At 36.7% G+C, this 21,046-nt stretch overlaps 1 protein-coding gene and 1 pseudogene across 1 annotated transcript in view; one reads left to right on the top strand and one right to left on the bottom strand.

Moving 5' to 3' along the window:
- Positions 1-21,046, bottom strand: part of PKHD1 (PKHD1 ciliary IPT domain containing fibrocystin/polyductin) — a 466,767-nt gene that overhangs the window by 164,671 nt on the left and 281,050 nt on the right. Inside the window, exon 52 of the mRNA XM_029945445.1 lies at positions 1,217-1,354. Coding sequence (XP_029801305.1) covers positions 1,217-1,354 — 138 coding nt within the window. The remainder of the gene's footprint in view (positions 1-1,216; positions 1,355-21,046) is intronic.
- Positions 12,639-13,077, top strand: LOC115296957 (annotated as a pseudogene).

Genomic DNA, 21,046 nt, shown 5'->3' on the forward strand with positions numbered 1-21,046 from the left:
TAAAGACTCCACCAAAAAGTAAATAAATGATAAATAAATTCAATAACACAGCATACAAAATTAATATACAGAAGTCCATTGTATTTCTATACACTAATAATGAAGTAAGAGAAAGGAAAATTAAGAAAACAATCCCATTGGGGCACCTGGGTGGCTCAGTCAGCTTAGCATCTGACTTCAGCTCAGGTCATGATTTGCAGATCTAGAGTTAGAGCCCTGCTATCAGCCCAGAGCCTGCTTCGGATCCTCTGTTCCCTCTCTCTCTCTCTCTTTCTCTCTCTCTCTCTCTCTCTCTGTGCACTTCCCCCTGTTCCCGCTCTCTCTCGCAAAAATAAATATTTTTAAAAAAGAAGAAAGAAAACAATCTCATTTACAATTGCATCAAGAATAATAAACTATCTAGGAATAAACTTTATCAAGGAAGTGAAAGACCTGTACTCTGAAAACTATAAAATACTGATGAAAGAAATTGAAGGCAACACAAACAAGTGGAAAGACATTCCATGCTCATGGATTGGGAGAACAAATATCATTAAAATGTCCATATAACCCAAGGCAGTCCTTACATTTAATGCAATCCTGATCAAAATACCAACAGCATTTTTCATAGCACTAGAACAAACAATCCTAAACTTTTATGGAACCACAAAAAACCATGAATAGCTAAAGTAATCCTGAAAAAGAACAAAACTGGAAGTATCACAATCCCAGATTTCAAGATACACTACAAAGCTGTAGTGATCAAAACAGATTGGTACTGGCACAAAAACAGACACATAGGTCAACGCAGCACAATAGAGAGCCCAGAAATAAACCCACAATTATACGGTGAATTTATCTTTGACAAAGAAGGCAAGATTATGTAATAGGAAAAAGACAATCTCCTCAACAAATGGTGTTGGGAAAATGAGACTGCTACATGTGGAAGAATGAAACTAGACCACTTTTTTACACCCCACACAAAAATAAACTGAACATGGATTAAAGACCTAAATGTGAGACCTGAAACAATAAAACTCCTAGAAGGGAGCACAGGCAGTCATTTCTCTGACATTGGAAGCTTGTACAGGAAAAGCTTTACTAGTAAACTTGCCCCTTGCCTTAGGCCTCCCCAAATTCCATTAAGCAACCTGCCAGATGATACCACCATTTTCCAAGGCCCTTCTCACAGAGCTTAATTTCCATTATGCTTCCAATCCTTGTGCCCTGTACTCACCAACTTTCAGCTCCCCGCCTACAATGACCATGCATGCCACATTCAGAACATTGCTTCTGTCCACAGGGAATTCTAAAGTCCCCATCACATAGAGGCCTTTGAGTAATGGAAGATTCATATCCACAAGGACGGTCCTGTCTGGGGAAGAAAAAGAAATTGCTCAGATACATAATCAAAACAAGAATTGCCTTCTCACTTCCCATGATTTACCCTAAGGTTCTCCAGGCAATTCAGGAGCTGCTTATGTTGCTACCGGGCCGGGTGCAGCAACTGGAAGAACAAACAGTTGTCAAAGGACTAGGTCTTAATAAACAGACAAGAGTCTTAAAAAAAAAAAGTGCATGATTAAAAAATTCTTCCATTGCAAAACAAACCAAGTATTATGGCCAAAGAACAGTATTTATGCCTCAGACCACCCCCCCAAGCCTACTTTACTGCAAATGTACAGGAGAGAGTTCCCTATGCCTTGTTCTAGTCCTTCACTTTGAGTGAAGATTCAGGGAGGTAGAGAATCATAGATATGACCTTGACTTCTTTTTTTTAACTTTTTTTATGTTTTTAATTTTTTTTTTGAGAGACAGAGACAGTGTGAGCAGGGGAGAGTCAGAGAGAGAGGGAGATACAGAATCCGAAGCAGGCTCCAGGCTCTGAGATAGCTGTCAGCACAGAGCCTGACATGGGGCTCAAACCCACAAACTGTGAGATCATGACCTGAGCCTAAGCCAGACACTTAAATGACTGAGCCACCCAGGCACCCCGACCTTGGCTTCTGAAGTCAGACTATTTGGATGTGAATCCTAGAACTGTTACTTATTAACTGTATGAACCAACATGTTTAACTCTCTGTGCCTCAGTTATCTAATCTGTGAAATGGGAATAATAAAAATACCTGCTTCATTCATATGGTTCTTGTGAGGGTGAAATGAGTTCATATATCTAAAATGCTTATACAGCACTAGTAAGTCATTCTCAATCTCCTGATTCCTACAAAACAAAGCAAAGGTCTGGTGTGTGTTCAAGAAATGCTGGGTATTTTCATTACCGGTACTGTTATCGATTAACTTGGCATGCTGGTAGAGCTTATCTGACAACTTAAAACCATTGTTCTTCATCTCCCCTTTCATAAAGTTTCCGTCCAACTTCATGAGAAAGAACCATAGATTTTTGTCTGAAAGTAACAATAAGGCAATACATGAATAAAAACTCTCATTTAAAACAGTAAATATTTCATGTATGCCAAAGTATTAAGTGTTACTTTCTGAGGCTTAGTGGTAATTCAACACAATTTAAAGATCTCAAATAAACGTTTCTGCTTAAATTCCAAGTACCATAATCACTGACACATGTAAAGGTTTTAAAGAATTTTGTTAACATAATTTCATGTCTCATTCCAGGAAACAATGTACCCTGCTGTTCTCAAGGACCTACCCCCATAAAATTAAGTTCCAAAGGTTGTCTTTTCTAGACCCCACTTCACTAGCTATAAGAATACCACACCTTCCTGTGGCAGAGACTCAAGGGTTGAAAACCAAACGATCTCCCTTTTCCTCTGAGGTTCAGTTAGACCATCTTTTCTAGCCGCCTTTGCAGTGAGGTGAAGCCCATATGACAGAGCTATAGTAAATAAAACGTAGCAGAATTGAAGTGTGACCTCTCTAGGTCTGGTTCATAAATTCTCTAGTACACACTTTCTTCCTTCCCTTGTCTCTGAGTTGGACAGTAGAACAATGGTTCTCAATGTACAGTTGTGGTCCAACAGCATCAGCACTACCCACTCGCCCATCAGAATAAACCCAAGTTCTAGTTCTGCTAGTAAGATATTCCTAGTCTCCCCATTAAATCCACCACTCCTGCCATAGAAATCTGTCTCTGTTTTGCTATCCCATGATACCCTATACATTCTGATATCAGAACACTAAAACACATTATTATAATTACATCCATGATTAGTGTGTGCAGGAGGTAACAATCACTGGGCTGGTCCTCAGTGTAATTTTGTCTTTCTTTCCCCTTGTAACTATCCATTTTTTAAAAGCCCTAGTGCTTACTGTGACATCAAAGATAAAGCTGTTGAGTGGCTCAGTTGGTTAAGCATCCGACTTTTGATTTAGGCTCAGGTCACAATTTCATGGTCATGAGATCAAGCCCCACGTTGGGACCAGTGCTAAGCATGGAGCCTGCCTGAGATTCTCTCTCCCTCTCCCTCTACTCCTCCCCTGTCTGCACTCTCTCTCTCTCAAAAAAAAAAAAAAAAAAAAGGATACAGTTGCTAAATAAAGGTTGCTCATATCTGCCGAGTTTAGTTCCCTACACACCTTAAATTCAAGAGTACATTGGTTACTGACACAAAATGAACAATCAGGCTAAGATGAAAATATATATTCCAATTTCATCTCATCTCTGGTAGTTTAAAAACATTCAAACAAAAGAGCAAAATATCTAGGGAATATTCTAGGTTTAACCCACATTTTGGGAGTTCATGAGTTTAATATGATTTCAAAAGGAAGATGGAAAGTATTTCAAGCAGGCACCTTTAAAAAATAAAAATTCTATATCAAAGGCCCTTATCTCTTACAACCTATGGCCCAAACTATCAACATTTGGCTACTAAGTCTGATTTGCTTCAATAAAGGTTTTCTTTCATCCACAGAGTACTCACACTAAGTATGATATTAGGCTTCTTTTGAACAAACTTATCAGTTAAAATAGGGCAATTTCACAGAGTTTAAAACTTCCCTTTTGGTCTTTTTCACAAACTTCTCTTAGAAGAAATTTTCCCTTTTGATTGCCCTATCTACTCCAAATACACAAACAAATGGCACACGAATCACAGATAGCTTAATTGTAAGCTCCATGAGAACAGAGGACACAGCTGTAATTCTGATTTTCATTTGCTCAGGACCTTGAACAACAGATACTAAAAAATAACACCAAAGAATATACTCACACTCTGCATGTAAAATCTAACAGGTATTCAAGGGATAGAATGAAGACAAGAGTAGAAACATTGCTCGTATTTCACTTCGAAATTTCCTGAACCTGTCTAGTCACCTTTTCTTCTCTTTTCCTTTCCCATAGGGTGTCAAATCTTGTTAAGTGGTAGGAATTCACAGATGATTAAGACATGTTTCCATCATCAGATGAGGACAGATAAACAAATATGTACAATGTGATATACATGAAATGATAATACGTTTGACCCTTAATCAATACGGGTTTGAACTGCATGGGTCCACTGTATTTGATAAATACAGTATGGTACTTTAAATGTCCTTTATCTTCCTATGATTTTATTAATAACATTTTCTTTTCTCTACCTTATTATTATACGACTACAGTAGACGTTATAAGTAACATGCAAATATGTGTTAATTGACTATGTTATTGGTAAAACTTCTGGTCAACAGTAGGCTATTAGTAGTTACATTTTAGGGGACTTAAAAGTTATACACAGATTTGTGACTGCACAGGGTGGGGAATCAGTACCGAAACTCCCACGTTGTTCAAGATCAACTGTATATTTTTTATTAAATGGAGTTTGATCTCATCTTTACTCCCAACTACTTCAAAATGGAAAGTCTATCAATGTGCTTAGTAAGAAAATCCTGTGAAGATGAAACATATGCCCAATATAAATATTTGTATCAAGGATTTTCATATCACAATAACAGAGACTATGGCTATCATTATAAGAAACAAAGGCAAAAGGATTCATTCCAATCTAGTCTCCAGGGTCCAAATTGATCAACCCCAGCTTTAATGACAGCTTGTAGTGGATTTCTATCTGTTCCAGGTGTGGAAAGTTAGGATCAATATGCAACTTTCTTTCTCTAAGTAGCTTCATATCCATGAAATTATTCAAACATTTCAGAAAAAAAAATCACTTGGAAACATTTACACAAACCACTTAAAAATATGAATGATAGACCACCTCTAAATTAACTATGGCCCGATGCTTTTCATCTTGCCTTGCTTTGGCCAAGGTTTTTCCATCCTACTCTGTCAGTGACCAATCTATCCTCCTTGAGAGAATGAACATGGGCATATGGAGGGAACCATCTGGAATTTCTGTTGCTCGATGGGAGGCTGATAGGGGAATGGATCTGGAAAAAGACTCCAAAAAGAATTAACGAGTACCAGATGTAATTAAAGACTGCTTTTCCCCCCCAGAGGAGCTTAGGACCAGCCTTGGGGTGGTGCCTCTTGGTTCCGAATTACCCCCCCTTTCCACTTGTTCATCTATCAAGCACTAAACATCCCACCATCTTTATTTTGGCATCTTTTGCCAAGCAGTGTTTTTCTTCCCCCTTAAAGAGTTGTATTTTGACAATTATAAGGACAAAATTTTAGAAATAGTATCCGGAAATGTAACACTAAGGAAGAATCACCTGAACTTCCCCATATATCAAAAGCAACAACACTAAAGAGGCTTTAGTCTTCTGTAAATGCACTAGCTCCCCTTATGACCAGAAACCCTGAATGAGATCAAAAAGCCCTCTCTGACAAAGGGTAGGGATTTTTTTTGTGTGTGTGTGTGTGTGTGTGTCAGGACTAATCTGGTTACAAAGCATTCCATATCATTTCAACACTAGATTTAAACTCATTTTTTTTCTATCTTTTGCAGCAAAGTCAAAGAATCAAGGTCACTATTGTGTAGCATTCCAAGGTCTGACACTTGTCTAAATCCTGTAGAAATGAGATCAAGGGCGAAGGGCACAGATCCTGGGAATGATGATGGGGTCACACTAACAGGCATAATTTAGGGCAGGCAGACCCACTGTCTGTATGGTACTCACTGTATCGGGCCCCATAACTTAGGTGCTGAAGACAGTTTCCATTACAACCATGCTATTGTCAGAAACACAGCCTCCAACCAACTTGGGACACAGCTCAGACTTCTGAGGGAGAGTGATGGCATGCAAGGGCAGAGCAGGACATACAAGGACTATTTGTGGGCTTGTTATGTTCCTGTACCTCCCATAATTAACAAATAAACATAATTGTTTCTACATTCAGCCTTAGCCACAATCTCTCTCATAATATATGAACCAGTGGAAAAATTACATTTTAATGCCATTTAAAACAGTGATTGTTTTTTCTTTCCTTTGTTTGCTTAACTTTTGGTGAATCTAATGATTTATCAAATATTCTTTCTACACAATTTGTGAGAATGACTTGTACATCCAAAAAAGTACTCCTAAAACAATGGAAATTCTCATACATAAGTAGTTCATGGAGATGAAAGATTACCATAATTGAAAATTATTGTCAAGGAGACTAATTTACAGAGATGATGGTATTTGTTTATCAAGAATTCATTCCCTTGTAGAAAAAGCAGAAAAAGTAGAGCTAGAAGGGAAGGTTGCATTCTTTCTATAACTAAATTCTCTTCAAAGAGCTGCTCACTTTATCGCCTGCCTTTTTTCTTCAAATCCACACAGGTGGTTTCTTTATTCTACTCTTGCCTATCATTTTTTTTAAAACTGGTCTTAAAAATAGGCAGAAGAGGCAGTTTTGAAAGTGCCCAGAGGCACATGATTCAAGACTGAAAGCCAGCTTCCCTAACACCTTGAAGAAAAACCATCTGCCTGCTTGTGTTTAGGGCAGAAGGAGGGAGCTTGGAGGAAGGGCAGCTTTAACTTTGGAAAATAAATACCCATCCCACTCCCCACTCTCTCCGTGTCTTTCTCAATCACACGCAGACATGCATGACTCTCATAGTAGAATCAACATTTTAAATTATGATATTTTAATTGATCAATAAAGTGTTTAACATACAATGTTTATCTCTTCCTCTAGTCTATACCATCTGTTCTTCAAAAATATTTGAATCTATTTAATAGGGAGGTCTTTAAGCAAAATTACCAACTGTATCAGATCAATCCTCTGAATCCCAAATTCTGAAAGGAAAGGACCAGAAGGTGCTGCTGTTTTCATAAAAATAGAAAGGAATCTGTGCCTTCTCTCATTCCAGGCTTTGTCTTACTTTTTTAAATCTTGAGATGGTGTTGTGCTACTGTTCTCTCCATTAGACCTCAAAGAATTCAAAGTGATGGAAGTGGTGTTGCCTTTTTAAAAAAAATTTAATATTTAAAAAAATATTGATATATAATCAACATACAGAAAGCTGTACATATTAAATGTATACAAGCTAGTGAGTTTTGAGATAAATATACATCCATGTAAGCATCATTATAAGTCTATCCATGTTTTTCAAAAGGTTCCTCTCACCCTTATTTATTATATTAGTATAGTTACTATTATTACTTTGTGATAAGAACACTTAGCCTAAGATCTAGTCTCTCAGCAAACTTTTAAGTATATAACAGTAGTGCTTCCTATGGGCACTTTAAGAATAGATCTCTAGGATCTATTCATTTTGCATAACTGAGCTTCATATTCTTTTTCTACTACCTCCCCATATCCTCCACCTCCTAGTCCCTAGCAACCACTGAATTAAAAAGGTGGCTGAGGAGCACCTGGGTGGCTCACTGGGTTAAGCCTCCAACTTCAGTTCAGGTCACGGTCTCGCGGTTCGTGGGTGTGAGCTTGACATCAGGCTGTGTGCTGACAGCTCAGAGCCTGGAGCCTGCTTTGGTTTCTGTGTCTCCCTCTCTCTCTGCCCCTCCCCTGCTTGCGCTCTGTCTCTCTCTCAAAAATAAAACAAACATTGAGAAAAAAATTTTTTTAAATATGGCTGAATGAGTGGCACCTCATATGTGGAGTTTAAGAAATAAGACAAACGATCATTGGGGGAAAAAAAGAAAGGAAAACCAAGAAGCTGAAGGGAGGGGGGAGGTGGATGAGTGAAATAGGTGATGGGGATGATGTAGTGCACTTGTCATGAGCACCGGCTGCTGTACGGGATTGTCGAGCCACTCAATTGTACACTTGGGACAAATATGACACTGTATGTTACTAACTGGAATTTATATAAAATTTTAAATGGTTAAAGGAAATGAATAAACATGTACTTAAAGAAGACATACAAATAAACAACAATTTATATAAAAGGGTGCTCAACATCACTAATCATCAGGGAAATGCATTCAGAACCACCAGAGATATCATCTCATACCTGTGAGTAGGACGTTTATATAAAAAAAAAATGGCATGGTGCACCCACTATGGAAAACAAAAAGGAGGTTCTTCAAAGAATTAAAAAATAGAACTACCCTCTGATCCAGCAGTTCCCACTTCTGGGAGGTATCTGAATTCCCATGGTCCTTGTTGTTGCCATTGGAAACAAGGTCCATGGTGCTCTGATTGCTTAGAGATCTTGAGAATCAAAAAGAAAACCTAGACTTTGTAATCCCCAGAAGACCTTACTTAAAGGTCTCCTCAAGAAAAATAATGAGACAGACTTCTTGTTAACAAATATATTTCTAAACATTAACCCTCAAGAAAAAAATACATCTATAAAATAAATGACTCATTCCTGAAAGAAGCTCTTCAGGCCCAGGCCCAAGTTCTTTTCAATGTTTTCTTATTTGAAAATAAATTCACCCTTTATGTCTCTGCTTGACCTGAGAGAAGGCAGTTTGTCCAGAAAGAGTGAGATTTTAATTTTTTAATTTTTTTCTCAAGCTTTCAGTTGTTTCTTCTATGAAAAAAAAATCCTAAAACATTATTAAATTTCTTAAAAAAAGATGTTTGTATCTATGTGTTTTAAAAAATTATATCTTATTTCATAAACATATAATGATTAAGAGAGAGCTTAAAATATAGTACCTGATTAATAAATATTGAGTAAATAACCTCTATTATATATATTTAATATGTTGTGTCAAAATTTATCATTTTTGGACAAAGTAGTCTATATTTTATTTCCTAAATTGATAAAGTACTTATATTCTAGACTTTCACTGTTCTCAATATTTTGATATTTTCCATGGCTACAGTTTTTGGAAATTCCCAAAGCCTTTAAGAATTTTTTAAAATAAATTCCAATAAACTGTATTTATGTAATGCAAAGAGTTATTGGTTGGCTTTCCAAAATAAATTAACTTCCCCTTAAATTCAAATACTGTTCCAGAGACCATGAGGTTTCCTAAACTTTTATTCAAAATTCTAAGTATTTCAACAATATCCAGATTTTTACAATCTCTGCCAAAAGTCCCAATGCTCTAAAATATATCCATGCTTCCTAGCAAAGATACTGAAATCCCCATCTTTAGAGTTAATCCCATTTTTAATCTAGGGTATCTAGAAGTCCCCAAGAGAAGAATGATATATTTTTAAAAAAGCATTATTACTGACTGTTAACTGTATTCATTTGCCCATTCATTTCACTTAACAAATATTATCAAGTTCCCCTGTCAGATACTGACATGTGCCTAAGAAACAAATATAAATAAAAGAAGGGTCTCACTCCACAGAGAGGAGTGTGCTGGAGAACAGGAAGCCGGAGGCATAATAAGAATGTCCTGATGGAAAGGGACAGACGGAGCGGCAGGGAACTGAAAGCAGTTCCATTCCCAGGTCGGAAAGCTGCCGGGACTGCTCGTTCTCTCCAGAAGGACATCATACAGACACCAAGCCAGGGATAAGAATGTTTCCTCTGGCACCAAGGTACTCATGACCTAGTATGGAATACACTGTGGGTGCCTGACCTGTCAAGATGCCAAATGCTGAGTTTTATGTGCTTGCTGTTATCAAATAGCAAATAAAAGAGGCTTGAACCAGGAGACCAATACTTCACCTCCTGGAGATTCATAGCACCCTGCTTCTTAATTCTCTCGTCACCACACCTTTGGGACCTGTCTCTCTGTCAGAGTGAATATTTTCATAAGATTAATCAGGTGAGTTTTTGGTGGTAGGAAGACCTAGATCTGCTTCTGAGACCTGCCAAAATAATCATGGCAAGAACCAGGAAATGTTTCAAAGTAAGGAAGACTGTATATGTTTCTCTCTTCCTCTTAGCTCCTGTCCATCCCTGTGAACTCACTGCCCTCACCGGCTCATAGCTCCCCAATAACCAGAATCCCACTCATGGCCCCATCTACCTACACTGCACACACAGCCAGGGTCAAAGTGATTCTATAGTTTCAGAATCTTCTCAACTGTGCCCCCATTTTCTCTAGGCTACATTCATTAATACCTAATAATTAGTATAGGACAAATATGACTATTTGCCCAAAAAGCAATCTGGTACAATGGAAAGCTCACCAATTAGAATTCAAACAGATCAAAGTTGGAATCCCAAATAAGCCATTCCTTGAAAAAAGTAGCTTAGAGTCTCTGATTTTCTGTTCCTTAAGTGCAAAATAAGATCAATCATACTTTATGTAGGTGATAGTAAGGATTAGGTGAAGTACCACGTATAAGAGTGCTTTGGAATATAACAAGCATAAAGTTATTAGCTATTACCTGTTTTGTATATCCAAAATATGTTATTGAACATCCACTCTATATCTTTCTCTCTGCTGTTTGGTGAGCCAAAGAGGCACAATCCTTGCTCTCATGAAACTTAAAATATTTATTTAAAATTTGTTTATTTTGAGAGAGGGAGAGAGTGCGTGCAAGTTGGGGAGGGGCAGAGAGAGAGTGAGAGAGAGACTCTCAAAGAGACTACAGCTCAGCAGAGAGCCCAACATGTGGCTTGATCCCACTACTGTGAGATCATGACCTGAGCCAAAATCAGTAGTCAGCTGCTTAACTGACAGAGCTTCCCAGACACCCCTGTACCTCAAAATATTTTAGAGAAAATTGACATTTAGCCATAACCACACAAATACATGGCACAAACTGTGCTAAGTGGTAAGAAGGAAAATGCATGATGTTATGGGAATAACACACTCTAGAGAAAATAGTAGACATGAAAAGTGAGAGAGTGGAGAGAGCCTCCTATGTTCTAAAGACTAAAAAGCAACCCCAGTGGCTGTAGAATCTGGAGGAGAACATGAAGGGAGGGGCTGGAAAGGTAGGTGAGGAAGGAGATCAAGCAGGACTTTGGAGGCTCTGTAAAAACCTAGAGACTTTATCTTAGGAATAACAATAAGCCAGGAAAAGCTAGTAAGCAGAGAGATTACATATACAATTTATAATTTAAAAAGAGTAGATGAGGGCAAGAGTAGCAGGAGGGGATAAGGGATTATAGTGGTCCACCCAAGAGGTGATAATGCAATGATTAGGGTGGTGAGAGACAGAAAAGCAGACATATTTGAAAAATAGCATGGAACGGAATATACAAGATTGGTTTAAGTGTCAAGAATAAATCAGAGCAGGGGTGCCTGTGGGGCTCAGTCGGTTGGGCATCCCACTTCAGTTCAGGTCATGATCTTGTGGCATGAGTTCGAGTCCAGCATTGGGCTCTGTGCTGACAGCTCAGAGCCTGGGGCCTGTTTGGGATTCTGTGTCTTCCTCTCTCTCTGCCCCTCTCCCATTCCTGCTCTCTGTCTCTGTCTCTCTCTCTCTCAAAAATAAACATTAAAAAAATAACTCAGAGCAATGGATAATGGAAAAGATGACAAGTACTGAAATAGGAAAAGCTGGAGGGGGAGCAAGTTGGCAGCTGGGAATGGAGGCCAGGGGGGTAGAAGAGGATATACAAAGAGGATTCGCTCTGGGTTGTTCTTGTATGAGATACCTCTAAGTCATCTCAGTAGAAATCTCAAGTTGAAAGTTGGACAGAAGGATCTGAGGCATGAAAAAAACAAAAAGGCTTACTGGCTTCGAATGCTGTCTATAGGTTGATGACTATCAAATTTATGTTCTCAGGAATCATCAAGAAAGCAAAGACAGCATGAGGAGAGAATACTCAGTATCTGGAATTTAATGAGGGCTGAAGGGAATTATTTTAATCATGTAGATATATAAAAAGATGCATGTATACTGCAAGAAAGTATCCTGAAGGAGGGAAATCCTGCAGATAGGGAGAGAAGAGAGACAACTGAATTGGCTTTTCAAGACAGGACATAGAGAACACCAGCTGATGCTGACCTTTGAGAAAAGGTAAAGCACTTTCTCTAATAGAGAAAGGAGAGAAGATAGGAGCATGTGCAATCTATATACACTCACCTCCTTTCAAGAGGAACCTGAGGGTTGGTACAAAGCATAAAATTAAATACCCTGGGAAAATTGTGAAGCTAGAACACAACTTCAGCTTGCCTGTAAATCAGATAATATAAACATCAGACTCCACCCACCAGTCACAGATGACCTCTATCACAAAACGTGGTATGAAATAAGCCTATATATGGGGGCACTGGGCTTAGGATTTCCCTAAGAAATTGTATTAGCTTAACAACATCTGAAGGGATTCTTTTTAAAGTAACTGATGAGTAAACTGAGACAATGGTAACTCGACTGACCCAGGATTGGGTCAGTTACAAGACAGAGGGGGGAATGTAAGGACAAAGTCTGAACCTAACAGACTCCATGACAGAGGTCTTCCTCTAAACGAGAAGGTCTAGGACACAAGATGGCAGCCACCACAGTCTTAGGAGTAAAAGTCCCTCGCATTTTCTACTGTTGGAAGAACTGGAAGGCCAGAAAGGAGTAGGCGATGGCACAGTGAGCTGGGGTCTAGAAGATGACGAAGACATGACACTTACGAGATGGACAGGGATGATAATTGGGCCTCTAAGAACAATTTATGAAAACCGAATATATAGCCTTAAAATAGAATGTGGACCTAAATACCCTGAAGCACCCCCCTTTGTAGATTTGTAACAAAAATTAATATGAAAGGAGTTAATAGTTCTAATGGAGTTGTGGACCTGATGGCCACGCCCATATTGGCCAAATGGCAGAACTCCTACAGCATCAAGGTCGTCCTACAGGAGCTCCAGCGCCTCATGATATCTAAAGAAAACATGAAACTCTCCCAGCCGCCCGAAGGACAGTGTTACAGCAATTAATCAAAAAGAAAAACCACAGACCCCCTCCCCCGCATTCGATTTAAAGTCTTCATTTTCCACAGTAGTAAATTTTCTAGATATGTCTTGTAGACCTCAAAGTACAGGAAAGGAAGCACCCATTCAAAGGCAGTTTATCTTAAGATACTGTAAACGATACTAATTTTTTGTCCATTTAAAATATATAAGTTGTGTTATAACAAAAAAAATAAATAAATAAACCAGAAGGTCTAAGGTTCAGTCTCTCTGGAACTATTAGGCGGTTACACACTTCCCAAGGCAGGAGAGACCACCTTGTGATATCCATCAGGAAAGGCCAGCTACCCCTCTCCACATTCCTAAGGGTGAGACCTGCAGATGGGAACTTTAGATAGGACCCTGTCACCTAATGTTAAAGTTAACCCGATAGTCACAAAACAAGACCCTGAACTCGCTCTGTAATTGGTTAATTTCAAAGGTACTCTAAATCTTGTAATTGGGTCCTGCCAAAAGTAACAAACACCCTGGACAATGTGTGTGGTTAGAGTTACTGCCAATGCTGTTATACAATAATAATTGGATGTCACAATTTCTTATAACTCCCCCTTCCCAAACCCCATAAAAACCCTACTCAGCCCTTGTTTGAGGCTCTCAGCACGGATCCACTGTGCTGGTAAAGTCTGTGAGCCCAAACTTAGGCCCAGCGAGCCTAAGCCATAATAATAAATGCCCTTTGCTTTTAAGAATAAATAAATAAATAAATAAATAAATAAATAAATAAATAAAGTAACTGATGAGAATTAATACGTAAAGATGAACGCTATAGAAACACATGAGATTACTAACATATATGTGTATATATCCATATATCAAACCAAACATGTATTTGAACTAGGGGATCTTTTTTGCCATCTGTCTATTCTCAAAGAGAGACTAGTTCCATACTACAATGTGGATAAACCTTGAAAACATTATACACAGTGTAAAAAGCCACTGTATAATTTCATTTACATGAAATTCCAGAATAGGTAAATCTATAGAGACAGAAAGTAAATTAGTGGTTGCTTAGGGCTGTGGGTGGGGGTGGGGTGGGGGGGTGGATAGAGGAATTAGTGAGTGATTGCTAAGGGGTATGAGGTTTTTTCTGGGTAATGAAAACGTTCTAAAACTGATTACAGTGATGATTGCACAGCTCTATATACTAAAACCCATTGAATTGTACACTTTAAATAGATGAATTATATGGAATGTGAATTATGCTTCAATAAAGTTCTTAAAAATGAAGAGGTACTTAATGTATTAATATGGAACACTTGTCAAGTTATATATTTTAAAGCCAGGTGCAACACAGTTTATAATACGCTATCATTATGTAAAGAAAATGGTTAAAGAAAGATAATGCTGTACAAGTGTAATATAAATTTTTTTGTATATGCAGAACAAAGTATCTCTGGAAGGATAACCAAGGACTTAGTAATATTGTTGTTTTTAGGAAATGAAGCTAGATGGAAGACAGAGATGAAGGGAGAATTTCGAATGAGTATTTTTCTGTGTTTTTTTTTATTTTGAACAATATGAACACTTATTTTTAAAGATTTTTGAAATTGTAACTAAAATTACAAATAAACGTTAATTTTTAATATGATATAGGCAAAATTGTACTGGTGAGAGAGTAAGAGATTGAATGATTGAGTCTTTTCTTCTCTTATTGGCTTTGCCAGACCTATAATTTTTGTCCTCTGCTAGCAATGCCTTGAGAAAGTTAGCTTTCCAGTCTCTTCTTACTTGATTTTTTTTTACTTTCTATTTCTGTGTCCCTTAGTTTACATTTTGGTAAAACCATTTATCTCCATCTTTGTCATTTTTACATTTCGATAATTCTGAAATGCTTCCTACTACTTAGTATCTGTGATTCCAGGAAAATTTTGACTCTGCCATTTGGATTGGAATTTGGTCCAATGTTCTAATTGGTTCAGATTTCAGGTTTTGCTTGCTAAATTAATATTTAGGCAAAACCAAACTTTAGTACCTTGCATAGATTACACTGATCTCCAGAAAGTTCTCTGTATTGCATTTTTACTCACTCATAGTCCCTGGAGACAACTTTATAAAACAATGACTCATGGGTAGGCAAACAAGGAACTGTAAACATAAACAGAGAACTATAAAAAAGAGATACTAAGTAATCAATAATTAATGTAATACTCCCAAGAATACCCACACAATATACAGCAAATAAAAGGATCTCATTTAAAAATATTTCCAGAGATATTTTAGAAACTATATCCATTAAAGCAAAAACAATTAGATGTATGGTGTTTTTGAAATTATCAACAATAAAAAATTAGCAAATTATTGTTAACAATGTTATATCATCAAATTTTTAGTTGGTAGAATAAGTAAGCAGTAAAATGGACAGTGTTAGAAGTTTGAAATGTAAAATCAAGCTCAAAGATTCTCCCAAAAACAAAGAGAGTAAAAAGAAAATATTAGAGGCAAGTTTATAAAACATACCAATGTACCCTAAAGTCCTAATATCTATCTACTTAGGCATTTCAAAAGGAAAAACAAGCAAAATATCAGAGAGAGAACCAGTAAGGACATAATTTACCATGTATCCTGATAATAAGAGTCCAGTGAGTAATAGAAAATCCTTAAAGTTTTCCAAAGATTAAAACAAATTTCCTACAAAAAATAAAAGCACACAGTCCTGTGTGTCAGAAAACAAAAGAATCATCAAAGTTCTTTAGTTGCTCTATGAATGAATTACGAGAAGATATATGTCAATAAATATCAAGTAAATCCAAAAAAGAGGAAAATGTGGGTTTAAAAAAAAACTGGTATGCAGAGAATCAAGCAAAATTTACAGATGTCTGCATAACTGTTAATGTATAATGTTAATGACATAACAATTTTAACTAAATCCTCATCTATAAAGTATGGATAATAATCATACATATCTAATAAGGTTATTATGAAGATAAGAATGTCAATGTGTAAAGCACATACATATTAAATAGCAAATACTCAGTATGTGCTAACTTTTATAATCTTAGGAATTTGTGCTAACCTAGGGGCCAAAAAAGAATATCTAACTTTTTTAAATTAACATTTTCCTGATTAGTAGGGAAGTTCAGAATTTTTTCATGTTTTTTGGCCGTTTTGTTCATTTCTCTGTGACTGTCATGAGTATTTTTCTTTATTCAGAAAAAAATATAGGGTTTCTCCATATATTGTAGATAATAATATATATTGTCATATACTGTGTATTGCAAGTAGTTTGTTCTCATAGCTTAAGTTTTAGCTTTGCTTATAATTTCTTTGATCATAGGAAATTACTTTTGGAATATCAAAGTTTATTTACTACCTGCATTCAAAAACAAATTGTACATCAAATAACCAAAATCAAAAAAAAAAAAAAAGAAAAGAAAAAAGGAAAAGATACTCTACTAAAAACTAACATGTACTTTTATACAGAATAAATCACCTGAAAATTAATCTTTTCAGTAGTTCATCATAGGGAATTTTAAAATTCTTACGCAACCAAATTTCTCCATCTTTTACTGCTTCAAGATTTTCTATTTTGTTCAGGAAGGCCTTCCACAGAATACAAACAAGAACATAAAAAATAAACTTTAATATTTCCCTTCAATTCCTTTATATTTAATATAGGGCTTTCTAGCTTAGCTGGCATTATATGGCTTAAGAGAAAAGAATTTTTTTCACATATAAGTAGATAACTTTTCCAATACTGATTGCGGAAATGCAGTCTTTCCCCATGGTTCTGAAAAGCCATTCTAAACCACCAAGTAAATTCTCATCTATCCATGGATCTGTTTCTAGACTCTATTTTATTTCATTCACTTTAATCTTTGGTTCTTATGTGGTATTCTTAAGTCAATCCCATATCGCTCTGATTGCTGAGCTTTATCTAGAATAAGCCTCCACAAATCAACTTCACTCTTAAAAAATTCTTGCCTATTGTCTATTTGCTTCATCTTAAAACTGTTATAATCACCTTCTTACATTCTAGTTTTTTAAACACTAGCTGCAATTCTAACTGGGACTACTTGAATTGATAGACTCATGTAGAAGGGAATCTTTGCAATACTGTTTATTTTTCATACTGGTATTTCATTCAGCTTACTCCCCAAAGTCTTGAGGGGTTTTTTTAAATGATATGTGAATGCTTTGTTAAGTTTATACCTAGGTATTTTTTCAGTCAAAAGTAGAATTTTTTGCCTGTCACCATTTAAAATTAGAAATGCTACTGTTGAGTGTGTGTTGCTGTTATTTCCAGTCCTTTTGCCCACCTCTCCTGTTTAATAGCATCTCCCTTGAAACTTTTGTATTATTCTAGAAAAAAAAAAGATGCAGTTTTACCAATAATTATTTTCCTCCTTCTTTCTAACTGTTATTCCCTTCATTATATTTTTTCTTATTCTATTGCATTGTTGTGCACTTCCAGTAATAGGAATGATGGTAGGCATTCATGTTTTGTTCCTGATTCTAAATGGATGCAGTTAATCTTGCATGGTTATTTATGATGCTTCCTGTGGATTTCTTATAAGTATTTTATGTCAAGTTAAGGGATATTCCTTCTATTTCATAAAAGAATATGGAGTACCCTCAAAAATCTTGCTGGAAATAGATGCTTAGATTTTATATTTATTTGCTTTAAATCTTATATGAAATAACATGGAGAAATTTTTCCCTCTGTGTTCCAAATACTCTCAGGCATTTGTAACTAGATACTCCTAATTTCTGTTTTTGCTTTGTCTGTTCCTCCTTCAGCCCTTCTTATCACATCCTTCCCTCTGCCTCACTACCCTAGAATAGTTTTCTCTGCTCACTCATACTTAGCTCCCTACAATAGATAAAACACTCATCATAACCACCCCCGCCCCAAATGCTGTTAGCTCTAGAGCCTTGGACAGTCTGAGTATTTAAGAAAACCATACTTAGGTAGGGAAACAAAGAATTGTATGGAGACTGGCATTGTATTTGACAAGGAAGAGAGAGGGAGAGTTAAGTTCCTACTGTGTAGTGAAAATTGTACCTCATTATTATAAAAAAGAATCAATGTGCTTTCTTAGGGAAGGAAGAGAAAAAGTTCTAATTTTGCCTCAATAAATTATGTTAATAGATTTTTTCCTGAAGTATAACTATCCTTGCATTCCTAATATTAAGCCCTATTTAATAATTTATGAGTATCCTAAAGCATAGGCACAATTGATTTGCTAAGTTTCCACCTCAATATCCATTAGATTGGACTCTAATTTTCTTTCACTGTGCTATGTTTGTCTAATTTTAGAATTAATTATATAGTCTTGAGAATGAATTGGGAGGATTTTTATCTTTTTTATTCTGGGCTCTAAAAGAATTTATAATATTTTGATTATGTATTTCTTTAAGGTATGTTCTGCATTTTTTAAGAAGCATCCTAGTGATTTCAGATATAGGTAGGTTATGGATTCCACTATGGGAATCAACTAACCCAAAGAAATTCTTCCACTTATACAATAAGGAAATAAGGGATAAGTATATATATATATTTTTTTTTCTGCTGCTGTAGTTTTTGTAAAAGCAAAAAACTGATGGAAAAAAAATCTTAAGTGTTTATCAGTAAGGTAAACACATGATTCAATGAATCATGTCACATCCCTACTCTGGAATATTATGCAGTCATATAAAAGGATGTGATAGCTTCTTTTGACTGTTATGATAGTATCTCTAAGATATATCATTAACTTTTTAAAAAGTCACATATGAATACTTAGGACAGTTTCATGCTGAAATGAAGGAATCCTTAGCATGCCATGTAACAGCTCCAAAGTCAGACCTCTGGATCCAAATTCTGTCCCTCGGCCAATGAGCTTTGTGGCCTTTAAGTCTCAGTTTCTTGGCCAAGAAGGAAGGATAGTAATAGTGCCTCATAAAGTGGTTATGAGGGCTACAAAGTGAACTCGTCTTAAATGCTTATGATGGACAAGAAAGATTTGTAGCAGAATTTAGTAAGAGTAGCAGTCATTACAGAAAGGCATTAATAGTACTATTACCAGTAATAATGTGTCCATTAATGTGCCAGGCATTGAGTTAATATTTATTTTATATCACAAAAGCTTCATAAAGATGCTGTGACATTGGCATTTGAGAATAGTAGCAGTAAGTACAGTATGGTACTAATAGTGGTATTACTAGTAATAATATGCTCATTAAAATAGTAAGAGAATAATATGAATCCAGTTTTTCTTAACATGCCAGGCATTGCATTAATATTTACATCACCGAAGCTTCATAAACATGCTGTGACATAGGCATCACACTTTACACACAGGGAAGCCAAGACTGAGAGCAGATGTTCTTAAACCTGAGCATGCATAAGAATCAATGGAGATGGTTTCAAAATACTACTGATCTGCATTTTGAATGAGCTCCGCAATTAGTAATAAAGCTAGGTGTCCATGAACCACACTTTTTTTTTTGAGAGACAGAGAGAGACAGTGTGAGCAGGGGAGGGTCAGAGAGAGAGGGAGACACAGAATCTGAAGCAGGCTCCAGGCTCTGAGCTAGCTGTCAGCACAGAGCCCGACGCGGGGCTCAAACCCATGAGCCATGAGATCATGACTTGAGCTAAAGCCAGACACTTAACTGACTGAGCCACCCAGGTGTCCATGAACCACACTTTTGAAAGCTCTGGCTTAGAGTAACATTCGCTAGGTTACATGCCAGGATTGGTCTGTGTCAGGATTTAAATCTAGACCTGTCTTATTCCTGCTGCCCTATCCAAACTTTCCTTCATGTCGTTTTGTACCCAAATAAAGGATTAATGCTCTTCTTCCTGGCTTTAAACACCCAATTTCATATACTATTGGAAATCCTTACAATTAGCTTAGGCTTCTGTAACTTTATTCTTTCTTAAAATGTTTAAATAATACATAAAAAATCTTTCTTGTCTAAAATAATATAAAGATATGCAAAGCAAAATATCAAAGTACTCTTTAACCCCTTGTTGGCCTCTCTTGGGTACTTGCTATTCTCAGTTGGGGTTATATTATTCTTTCTAATGCGTACTTACTTATATGATGTATAGCTCTCCAAAATATTAATGAACAGAGCACTTTACTATATGTCAGATTCCATCTGAGTATCCTGAATCTGAATATCTGAAATGTGTCATAACTTTCTATAACCTTATATTTGCATGATTTATGCCTTATTTTGGCTCAGAAAATTAAATTGGAATACCTCAGCTATTTTCTACATCATTTCTTCCTGATAATTGTTTATAGCCTTCTGGTTTTAACCCAGCTTCTCTGACTACTGTTATTCAAATAAGCTGAGATCTTGAAAGGCATGTTCAGCCCTTGGCACTGAAATTCTGGCAGGGCCCTACTAACGCGATGCGATTTGGGTCAGCTTGTGACGGGAGGTGGTGGAAATAGATGGGGAAAGAGAGGATACTAAGGTAGTAGAGTTTGTAAAAACCGTGGTGGAAGTTTACCTCCCGGAGTGAGGCTTGAACTCAGCCCAGCATGACAGAGCTATCAGTGACATCTATTCTCTGAATACCAACCCATCTCTCCCTTCTTTTTGTCACCTGAAAAACCTGGGTATGAAAATATGTGCACCTTCGGTCCTAGTTCTTTCCCCTCAGAGGGAAGAAAATCCCCATTTCTCACAGTTTGGAGGAGGAGACTCATAACCATACTTAATGTATAAAAGCTGTGATTTCCATGCAAACTGCTGCCTTCCCAGAAAAAAATGGAAAAGCCCTTCTCAGGGGTTTAAAATCCTTTAACTATTTCCTTCCCTTTCTACCTGAACTACTTCCTCCACCTCCCCTCAAGCGGTACTTCCAAATGAGCAAGATAATTTAAGTAAGCAATGTTAGAAGCCACTGTAATTCATGCAGACCTATAGAAAAGTCCTCAAATACACGCCAGGGACAGACACTGGGAGCATAAAAGACTTACCACACCTCTCCGATCCC

The sequence above is a fragment of the Suricata suricatta genome, chromosome 7 (assembly GCF_006229205.1).
Source record: "Suricata suricatta isolate VVHF042 chromosome 7, meerkat_22Aug2017_6uvM2_HiC, whole genome shotgun sequence".
Lineage (NCBI taxonomy): Eukaryota > Metazoa > Chordata > Mammalia > Carnivora > Herpestidae > Suricata > Suricata suricatta.